The sequence below is a fragment of the Nicotiana tomentosiformis genome, chromosome 2, assembly GCF_000390325.3.
Source record: "Nicotiana tomentosiformis chromosome 2, ASM39032v3, whole genome shotgun sequence".
NCBI classification, from domain to species: Eukaryota; Viridiplantae; Streptophyta; class Magnoliopsida; order Solanales; family Solanaceae; genus Nicotiana; species Nicotiana tomentosiformis.
Window position 1 is genome coordinate 11,691,123 of NC_090813.1, and position 11,282 is coordinate 11,702,404.

Here is an 11,282-nt window from a genome sequence, read left to right on the forward strand (position 1 = left end):
CTAGCGGACAAGATAAAGAATTGGGAAAGACCATGAATTGGGACTTCAATCAATAAAAAAAGGTTTTCACTTTTAAATTTAATACATTTCAGTTCCTTTTTAAAAGATTTGAGTATTTACCAAGCTGAATTTTGAGAATTTGGGTATTATATGATCTTATTCAACAAATTTTATTTTAATTTGAAAAAATCTCTCTAAGCTTACGCCTCACTAAAAAAATATCCCGAACGCCCGGACGTACACCCCGCAAACGCCTCATGAGACTTTCCCCCGCACACCATCGCCCGGGACGTTTTTGGTGCGCCTCGCCCAAGGGTTCGCCCCGAAAACGCCTTTTAAAACACTGGTTGTTGGTTAATTTAATATTGGGGCCCCGTGTTATAGCATCCACGCTTTCAAATGTCCAAACCTGGTGTGCAGCATATCCTTAGCACGTCTAACATTGGTTGAGAGAATGAGCTAATTTTCAACTTAAGGCTAATGTCCTTTTTCTTCTCAAGATCAAACAAAAACCAGAACATTTGTCTCTACTCTATATTATGTACAACAGAACTTTCCAGCAAACATAATGCACTTGGTTTTTATTTCCAAGGGAGAGAATCTTCAACATGGTGTAGTGTACAGAGGTGTAAAAATTAGAAAAAAACTAACATCTTGAAGTAAGTACATTATCTCCTCAATAGATTATAGGCAGGCAAATCTTTTACAGTGGAGGTATCTTCAAGAGCAAGCTCGCGCTCTAGCTGCAGTCTTGTGGCCTTCAAAACATCCTAAGAAAAGGAAAGTAAAAGGAACATGTGTTGGTATGGCTACATATATGGAAAACAAAATCCAATAGTAAGTAAACTGTTACGAACATTAAATTCCATATATGATGCACGCTTCACTAGCCACTGTGCGTCGAGCATTTCAAAGGCGATACAAAACAGTTTGTCAAACGCCATGTCATCCTCGCTGAGTAATTCTAGGAAGCGGATACCTGCCAGGGTGCTTGGTGTCCCTGCCACTCAAAAAGAAGTATTAAAAAGTTCAGAAAAGAGAGGACGACCTGATATCGATAAAATCTTATCTTACTCGTGAAAAAAGAACAAAGTGAATATAAAATGACAGAGATCTTACACAAGATCAACAAGTTCTTCTTGTGTCATTAGAAGGAAATGACGATATTAGATCATATGATCACAAAATAGATTTGCAGAATAACTAGTTCAGGACAATTTAATTACCACGAAATTTATTCGAAAGGATGCACTGGAAACTGTTGACTGTTTACATATTCACCACGTATTTCTCAGCCAAAAAAATGGAAGATGCTCTAACTTCTAACTGAAATATTTCCATACCTGATTGAAGATCCAACATTTGGACCAACATAAATGATATATTGATGCCAGCTACAGCAAATGGATACTCCCACTCAGATCTATTCCCCTTTCTTTTGTGCAACAAGTTCTGGAACGATTCCTGTAATAGAGCGGGCGGCCAGGGAGAAACTATTAATGAAAAACTTACTTGCTCTAGAGGACAAAAGAATAATGGTCTCAACTCTCAACTGAACCCAATTATGCTTTCCTAAACAGTTATATACATCAGGCTTCACAAAACACAAAAGCAAGTGCCTAAATATTAGGAGTCTGAAGAGGAAAAGGATAAGTTGAAGATAAGAATACCAAAGAACATGGATTGCTCCAGGAAACAAAAAATAAGAATCGTTCTCTTTCTTCAGTACTAATACCAAGATGAGGTGAATGCTCTCTCAGCCTAGAAACTAACTTTTGCGACTCTAGCCATACTCACTAAGAATTCTGAGTCTTCTTCCACCCAGGGTCCCAGGGGAGGACAATTTGGCAATTTTAATTTAGATTGTCCTACAAAAGTTCACTTCTCTTTCCCAACCTCTTCTCACATGGAGCTTTTTATATTTCTTTTTTTTTTCAGTGGAAACTCTCGCATATCATATTTCCTCATTCTGCAGATTCCAAAATTCAACATAAACATAACACATTATAGACATACATAGGAGTGTCAAACGGGCGGGTCGGGTCGGATATGAGCGGGTCGAAAATGGGTAATTCAAAAAACGGATAAATTATCCGACCCGACCCATACTTAATACGGATAAAAAACGGGTTATCTGATGGATAATATGGTTATCCATATTATCCATGGCTTCTTGAATATAATCACTCTTGGGAGAATTCCTAGTCTCCCAACCTTGAGTAGCCCCCAATTTGAGGTTTTAGAAATGTAAAAGTTAAACCCATTAGTTATCCATTGGTTATCCATTTTCTAAGTGGATAATATGGTTCTTATCCATATTCGACCCGTTTTTAAAATGTTCATTATCCAACCCATTTTCTAATGGATAATATGGGTGGATAACTGTTTTCTTTTAACCATTTTGCCACCTCTAAACATACATATAACAGACTGTTCAAAAACACATGATTGAAAAGCCAATTCCAATCAGAACAAACATCAGGTAAATAAGCTGATGTACAAACCGGGTATGTCTTGGCAAAGAAGATAAGGTTCTCCAATGATATGAATCCTCCACCCCTACATTTGTGTTCATAATCTTAGTAGAAGCACCAGCAGCACAGCAAAATTGTAAATCAAATATATAGCCCTTTATACCTGAAGTCTGTTGAAGGGTCAGATCCTTGCCAACCCATTTCTTTCCAAAGCTCAGATTTAAGAGATGGAAGTGGCCTATCAGGATATGATAACCTCCATAGTTGCCTAAGAGCATCCTGGCACCAAATTTGCATTTTTTTGAGTAAGAAACAATCAACGAGGCACAAAATATAGGTTCTGACGTACGAGAGACTAGAGTATCCTGCTAAACATGTTAAAAAGGCATAACTACGTCCTTCCTTAATAAGAAAAATTACATGTAATTAATTGAAAGAAAAGCAGTTTGACGCTCTCCTTTCTATTTTTCTCATCACTAGTTTAAAATAAGGTGATATGTTTTGCTTGATCTCATACTATTTAGCTGTTCTTTCAGTCACAAATGAGATGTGTGTGTGTGTGTGTTTGTAAATGAAAAACTTTCCAGTAATTCAAAAATCGCAAAGGAGAAAAAATCAGAGTAAGTCATGATATCTTCTCATAACAAAGCAACCATCTAACGTGTGAACCTCCCAAAAGTCAGTACATAATCCATAAATAATATTGACTAGGAGCTTTCAGACTAAGAAACTTAACCACATGGCAGTAACGACTTCCAACATTGTTGCAACCTCTTCTACTGCTTATGAAGAGAAAAAGGTAAACATTTGAAAAGGTGTTCAGAAAGAAAGAAAGTAAAGATGGTGCAAGTTTCCATACTTGATGATCCAAGAAAGAGCCATCAAAAGGGATTGCTAGCCTTTCCTTGAGATGTTTCAGCCTTGCTTCCTACAATCAAATGTTAAAGAATTTAAGGCAATGAATGACTGATATCATGGATCACTAAACAGAGAAACAAAATATGGATGATAGGCAGGTAGCTGGATGAGCTTAACGGATATTTTTTTTTTGGGGGGTGGGGGTGGGGGTGGGGGGGGGGAATAAGTGATGGACATGATGATACTCCGAAGCCAAATTACATATCACAAGGTAAGCCAGAAAAATTCCATGCATCAAACCTCTGGAGACTGCCAGTCCAGCAAAAAAGAATGGATTTGGATAGCTTAGGCAACAGTTGTATCAGATGTGTTCCTTAATTACTCTGAAATCCTTCTCTATGCTGATAAATTTCCAAAATTTTTTTTTTTTTTTGATGACCGAGAAATCCGTCTGGGGCCAATCCTTTGGACCAACCGCAGCCTTCGAAACTCGGTGGATAATGGGCCCGCCCCTCTACCCTTCTCCACTTAAATACCAGGCTTTGCTTTGCATGGTGTGGGGGCTTGAACCTGTGACCTAAGACACAAATCCACCACCCTTTGCCACTTGAGCTAGGCCCTGGGGGCGATAAATTTCCAAATTATGCATTATATTTTTTGTTATGTACACTTAGCAAAGAAAGTTAATATCATACATCTGCAAACAACAGGTGGGCGAAGTCATAGATTTTGCTCTTTAAATCCTCATGTAATACCTGTAAAGGGCTAAGTAAAGGAGGTAAAAGATTTGCTGTTGATCCAGCTTGAGTTGCTGAGGCAAAAGGAAAAATCCGGCCAAGAAGTGACCCAGACACAAAGACAATATTTGCTGCAAGATCAATGGAGAATGAATCAGAAATGTTGAAGCCATAAAAAATTGAAAAAAAAGAAGATATTTGCCGATGATTTTAATTTTCTAATTCAATATGCATAAATAAATAGTTGCTGATACAACAAGACAGATAGATGCTCTAAGAGTAAGGCAATCTTGGCAAGAAAAACAAGCAATACACTCTAGAAAGTAATGAAGTGTACCCAGAATAGTTATTGTACTTGATTATGACATTGCGATGAATGGGCCCCGATAAATAGGCTACTGGTTGCTGCACTGCAGCATGATATTCATGCTTAAGATTCCATATTCTTAGGATTTAATTATACAATATTGCCTCCGAAATACTTTTGAGGTCTAGTTAATTTAATTCCATTTAGCTTATCCAAAAAGGATAATTCCGTTGAGTTGGACCCTTGCAAGGACAAGAATATCAAGTCCAAGGTTGACTAAGATATTAGTCTTACATATGTTTTATAACATTTTCTCAGTTGATATTAGATGCTATATTTCACCTTTCTTGAATTATATTCCATCAGAAGTATTTCCTTCTTCTGGGCCAATCCCGCGTTGGGTATGGGGAATTGCATTTAGTTGAATAAAACAAAGAAAAACATATGGGAAACAGCATAGAACAGAATCCTCATAAGCCTATCTTCCTTTTGAGGTTTGGCATGTAGAGAAAGAGCGAAAATGCTAAAACTTAGAGAAAGGCTTTTCACAAGCCTACTATCCTTGCTTTCTTCCACCTCAAGAAAACTACATACCCCCCTACATTGGCCTCTTACCTTTTTCCATTTCCCTATGGCCCCTGAATCTTTTCTTAACGTAGGATTGCTAACAAGATACCAAAAGTAACAAAAGGGTCTAATTGTCCACCTATTTTTACTGCTTGATGCACCATTCCACTTCTTCATTGTGTCTTCTCCCACTCTAACCTCTCACATGATGCTTCTTGTTCTACTCATTTAGCATTCATCATCAATCCATGAGGAAGGAAAAAACAAATAAACATATTATAATGTTGTGAATTCCCTGTATTTCAAGTAGTAAAAGGCAATCATCTCAACGCCATATCTCATATTAGTCAATAAAATCCTCAACGTGTTATTTACTACTGCAACTACGTCTCAACACCAAGCTAGTTGGGATTAGAACAATGCAAATTGCTCTACTATTTCTAGACCTAGTAAGTTTCCCCATGATGGGTTAAATTAAGCCACCGGCTCCAATCGTGGTGGTGCCCTTCCATCAATTTCTTTAAACTTAAGCCTTGCGACCATACTTCCCTGCAACCTAAAAAAATGCTTGATTCTAGAATCAAACTCATAATTTTGGCTTTTGTTGGACTCGCTTGACAGCTACTCAACACCTTACGTTATCTATTGATCTTTACTAAACGAATAACAACAATTTTAGACTTCGGAGAATGCCTCGAGAGAATGAGAAGGCATGCAAAGTAGTTTCAGAGAAAGAACTATACCAAGAAATCTCACTAGATTAGGCAAGAGGATTGGCCTAGATGACACTATCTAGAAGGAAAATGAGATGGAATCTAGTTAATGAAAGGTCAAATACATTATAGAGGACAAGGGTATCAAGAAAAGGCTTTACCAACTGCATAATAAAACTACTGCTGCAACAACAACAACTACTAGTATGCCTCAATCCCATGCTAGTCAGGGACACTGTCTCTATGTGGAGCCCAACTAGCACCAGGTCCTTGCAAGGAAGATGGAAGGAAATAAACAAAATTGCATCTCTGATCCTTCAACGTGTATTTGAAACTCTCTACCTTGAAATAGATTTTCTGGTTTCAAAGGTGGATTGGTTGCCGTTAGACTTAAAATATCAACCGTTTCATTTCTCTGTGGTATACAATTCATGTTAAGGTCTAGCTCAGAGATTTAAGTACTACCAACATTTTTTTTTATAATGGTGGTGTCTATGGGGAGGTGAGGCTGGACTCGCTGGTCATTCCTTGGAGAGGAAGTTTTAAGTACCTTGAGTCTATTATTCAGGGGATGGGGAAATTGATGAAGATGTCACACATCGTATTGGGACGGGATGGATGAAATGGAGACTCGCTTCCGGTGTTTTGTGTGACAAAAAGGTGCCACCGAAATTTAAGGGTAAGTTCTACAGAGTGGTGGTCAGACCAACAATGTTGTATGAGGCTGAGTGTTGGCCAGTCAAGATCGCTCATGTCCAGAAGATGAAAGTAGCAGAGATGGGTATGTTAAGATGGATGTGTGGGCACACCAGGTTAGATAGGATCAAAAATGAGGTTATTCGCGACAAGGTGGGTGTGGCCCCTATTGAGGACAAGATGCGGGAAGCGTGGCTTAGATGATTTGGTCATGTGAGGAGGAGGAGCACAGACACTCCTATGAGGAGGTGTGAGAGGTTGACAATGAAGGGAATACGGAAAGGTAGAGGTAGACCAAAGAAGAGGGGGAGAGAGGTGATTAGGCAAGACATGGTGCAGCTTCAGCTGACCGAGGACATGACCCTTGATAGTAAGGTATAGAGGTCGAGGATTAGGGTAGTAGAGTAGGTAGTCTAGAGTGTTCATAACAGTAGTATTAGCACGCAGCCTCGCTTTCTGTTGGTAGTAGGTTTTTATGACTAACCGTTGTTTTCTTTCATTGTTGATCATCTTACTATCTTGTTGTTTTTATTCTGCTTTTATATGGTTTTTGGTACTGTCTCTTCTTGTCTATATTTTCATTAATGTGGTGCTTATACTTTCCTGAGCCGAGGGTCTATTGGAAACAACCTATCTATCCTCACAAGGTAGGGGTAAGGTCTGCGTACTACACACTACCCTCCCCAGACCCCACAGTGTGGGATAACACTGGGTATGTTGTTGTTGTAGTATAATGGTGGTGTCTATCCACAGTATTACTATGATGCCTTAGGTAGTAAATAGTACATAGTATGGTACGTTGTCAATACGGCTCCCATATAGGAATACCAAACACCTGAATATACTAACGTGGAACTCAAAATTGTTTCACTTTCTGATGGCAGAATAGACAAATTTAGGCTTGCATTTTGCAAACACAAGCTGAAAGTCTTTACGTTGGATACAGTAATGGTATATTTCACCAGAGAGACCTGACTAGTGATGACTACTAACTCCTAAAGTCTCCAAATGCACTTACGCAAAGCAAGACAATAGGTATCAAGTGGAAGTGAAGAACATTTCCATCTAGAAAATGGTCCACTTTATCTCCAGAACAAAGGATTAACTAAATCATTATTGGAGAGAAAATGGTTAACTAATTCAGCAGGAGGATAACACTACCCATGTAGTCAATAGTCATGCTCTACGGATAATTCAACTACATATGTGGGCAAGTAATTGCATTGCGCAAAATACACAAAGAGCATAACATCAAAATCACAAACAAATGAAATCACACCTAACCATTGTGCCCATTGAGAAATCAAATGAGAAAATAGCAGTGTCCAGTGCAGACGTTCCTGCCTTCGCCCTTCATCCAACACATCTTCAAGTGTACATACCTATAATATAAAGAATTCCCATTTCACAATCTAATCCAAATTTTCTCTACCAAAGCACAAAATCCCAAAAAGGGAAACTTTTAGCAACATAACTCAAAAGATTATCAACAAAAGCCTATAAAAGGCAAAATTAATTGAAACCCGCAAAACTAATCACAAAATAGGGCACAAATACTCCAAAAAAAAAGGAGAAAGTTTCAGCAACATAATTCAAAGAAGAATATCATCAAAAACCCTATTAAAAACAAAATTAGTTGCAACCCACAAAACTTATCATAAAATAAAGCAGGAACATTCCCAAAAGGCAAAACTTTAGCAAGATAATTCTAAAGATTATCAATAAATAGCCTATAAAACACAAATAATATTACAAATTAACCCCAGAAATTACCCGATCACTGTCATCATATTTATTGTACCCAAGTAAAGGCTCGTTCAAACCATCATCAGAGCCCAAAGAATCAAACTGCTCATTCTTTTTGCCACCACCATCCCCATGATGTAGCCTTCTCCTCAAAGTTGTTGATGTCATGAGTCTATATATATTCTTTGAACTCAAAACCCACTTTGAATTCTCTAATTGAAACCCAAAAATTTGAGAAAATCCCCAAATCTTTTTATGTAGGGGAAAATTCAAAACCCCAAAAAATGTCAAGAAAAAACTCTCCTTTGAGAATTTGTGTTCTTTTCTACACTATTTATAATTAATTTGCTGCTAACCTTTTTTTGTCTGTGTGTTTAAATTGTTTCTTTCTTAGGAATTAAGGGAGGGGAGATAGGTGATGAATGCACGCCAATGAGAAAGCTTTAACGAGCTGAATAGGTTGGTTTGATTAATTAATAATTGCCGATTCCGAGTCTTTGCGATCCGGTTATCCGGCTTGGGTTACTGGTCAACTTCAATAGTTTTATTTTTCTTTTCTCGAGTCAACTTTAATACTTGGGGTCAATTTTGAAAGGGTCAATTTTGAAAAAAATGGTTGTTTCAAAAGTAATTGAAATTTAGTCATTTTTTCATGTAAAGATAAAATTTGAACAAAAATATAAATTACAGCATTATATTACGGAGTTTGAATTTTTTACATATGAGATTTCAGCATAATGTGATACATTTTATAATGTGCTAGACTTCCAACATAATATTCTGTAAGTTTATACATAGAAGCTCCAATGTCCAACATATTATGCTGAAACTTTTCGTGTGATGGAGTTCCAACATAATATGCTGGAAGTTTATACGGAGAAGCTCCATAATCCAGCATATTATACTAGAACTTTCCAGTGTTTCAGCAAAATAATAGTTATTTTTTAATAATTTTGCAAACGCCGGCTATTTTTTAATTACTAATCCGAAAAATGGCTAGTCGGTGCTATTTTCAGGTAGCCACTTTTAAGCATGATGGAATCAGGTAGCCACTTTTAAGCATGATGTTTAAAATACACAACTTACAATATATTTAAAGATTAGCCAATTCGCTCAAACTTCAGGACACAGTGTCCTGAAGATTAAACCTCAAGGTTCAAACTTCAGGACAATGCGTCCTAAAGTTCGAAAATTGCGTCCAAAAATTTGAATCTTATGTCCTGAAATTTTAAATTAGCATTTCGAAAATTCAGAACACTTAATCATGAATTTCAAATTAGCAGCTTAGAAGTTTAGGATACTTAGTCCTGAATTTTAAATTAGCAGTTCAAGAATTTAGGACACAAAGTCCTGAATTTTAAATTAGCAGCTCAAAAATTCAGAATATTTAGTCCTGAAGTTTGGATAAATTGGCTAATTTTCAAATATATTTTAAATAGCTGGCTTAAACGTGACTACTGATGCACTTCGCCCAAATACTGACTATCTCATTACATTTCAAATACTGATATAATCTAATAGCTAGTCCAAAAAGCAGTTATGTCAGCTAATTTGGGGGCTTTAGCACCTATTCCCGATTTTGAGGTCAAAATTAAACTTATACTCACTTTAAAAAAAAAATCGCAAGCCTGCCCACTTTACGATCAGTTTCAGATTTATCGGGTCTGAAATTTAAAAAAATTAGTGTGAAGTAAAAAAATTACACTTCAGATGCACTTAAGGTCAAATAGGTTTGAAGTGCAACCAATGGTTTATGCATTTAAGACCAATAAGTGTGAAATGAAAGATTACATTTCAGGCGCCTTTAAGGCCAAAAGGTTTGAAGTGCAACAAACGTTTTTCCTACACTTAAGGCCAATAAGTATGAAGTGAAAAATTACACTTCAGATGCACTTAAGGCAGGTCTAAAATACAACCAATAGTTTCATCCACTTAAGGTTAATAAGTCTGAAGTGAAAAATTGCACTTCAGATGCACTTGAGGACAAAATGTCTTAAGTGCAACAAATGTTTTGATGCACTTAAGGCCAAATAGGCCTGAAGTGCAAATTGTCCAAGAACAAAAATTTATTTTTCGAATTTTAATAATCCAATATACGATTTAATACCTAAACTTACTCCAAATGAGCTCAAATTTGAAATATAACCTCCAAATATCATCAAGAACAAGCCCCAATTATCAATTTGTCAAAACAATAATAAATATAACAAACTCATTTTGCAATAAAATAAAAGAAAAAGAAGAAACCCTAAACAATAATAAAAAAATAAAGTGTCACAACAGCTCACCACTGTAAAATATCATAAACTACCTTAAAATATGTTCACAAATACCATATAAAATGATTGTTACCCGAAAAAGAAGAAAGAGAAGAAAAATATCTGAAGTTACTTAAACAGTGGGTACAAGTTAAAAATAAAATAAAAAATGAGTACATGCTAAGTGGGGGGCCAAATAGAAGGCCTGTACAATTTTTTGGCTAATTTTTACTGTTTTAACAAGTGCACAACTAGCCGTATTTAGGATTCTACTTATAGAATAGTCGAAGTTTATAAAATACTAGGTAACTATTAAAAAAATAATTTTAGATTTGTGAGATCGAAGTTGAGAATCATCTGCCTAAAGTTTTCAAATATAGATCTAAAGTTGGGGATTTGGCAAACTAAAATGAAGTTGATATATTGTGTGTATAACTTAAACAAGTTATTTTTAAATTGCAGTGCTATACAAATATCTAAATGTTCATATAACCTTCAAAAATGTATTTATTTTTGTTTGGAAAAGAAAACCTCCAACTTCTTAGTTACTCAAAGCAAACCAATTTTAGAGTGCAAATCACAAATAAAGAATCACCATTTAAACTGTACTGCAAGTTAAACAAATATTGTACAGTTAGGATCGTTTGGTATTAATTTCAGTATAAAATTTGATATTATACTTATTTTATATTTTGTTGTAGGTATTAATTAATATCGAGATAATTTTAATATTAAAATAATAATATTATTTATTTCATATAAGAAGTGGGATAGATAATCTCATAATATATTCGCTAATCCCAAAATTGAACCAAAGGATAACCCCTAAACACCTCCTTTACTCTCTCTTATTAACCATCTACAAAAAGCATCAACTAAATTTAAAGTAATGTCAACTTCTTTCAAATATAAGTACAATAATTTAC

At 36.0% G+C, this 11,282-nt stretch overlaps 1 protein-coding gene across 1 annotated transcript; it reads right to left on the bottom strand.

Annotated features, from left to right (window-relative positions):
• Positions 1–553: 553 nt before the first annotated feature.
• LOC104111356 (uncharacterized) lies at positions 554–8,546 on the bottom strand. The gene is made up of 9 exons (XM_009621035.4): positions 8,126–8,546; positions 7,632–7,734; positions 4,088–4,200; positions 3,334–3,402; positions 2,638–2,753; positions 2,505–2,559; positions 1,344–1,464; positions 858–1,000; positions 554–770 (listed from the first exon to the last, which is right to left on the bottom strand). Exons 1-9 carry the CDS (start codon positions 8,264–8,266, stop codon positions 669–671), a joined length of 963 nt encoding a protein of 320 aa, XP_009619330.1. The 5' UTR covers positions 8,267–8,546; the 3' UTR covers positions 554–668.
• Between the last annotated feature and the right edge of the window lie 2,736 nt (positions 8,547–11,282).

Coding starts and splice junctions, on each gene's coding strand:
- LOC104111356 (XM_009621035.4), bottom strand. CDS start 8,266: ATGACATCAACAACTTTGAGGAGAAGGCTACATCATGGGGATGGTGGT. Junction 7,735..8,125: donor AATATGATGACAGTGATCGG/GTAATTTCTGGG, acceptor TTTATATTATAG/GTATGTACACTTGAAGATGT. Junction 1,001..1,343: donor AATGTTGGATCTTCAATCAG/GTATGGAAATAT, acceptor TTTGAGTGGCAG/GGACACCAAGCACCCTGGCA.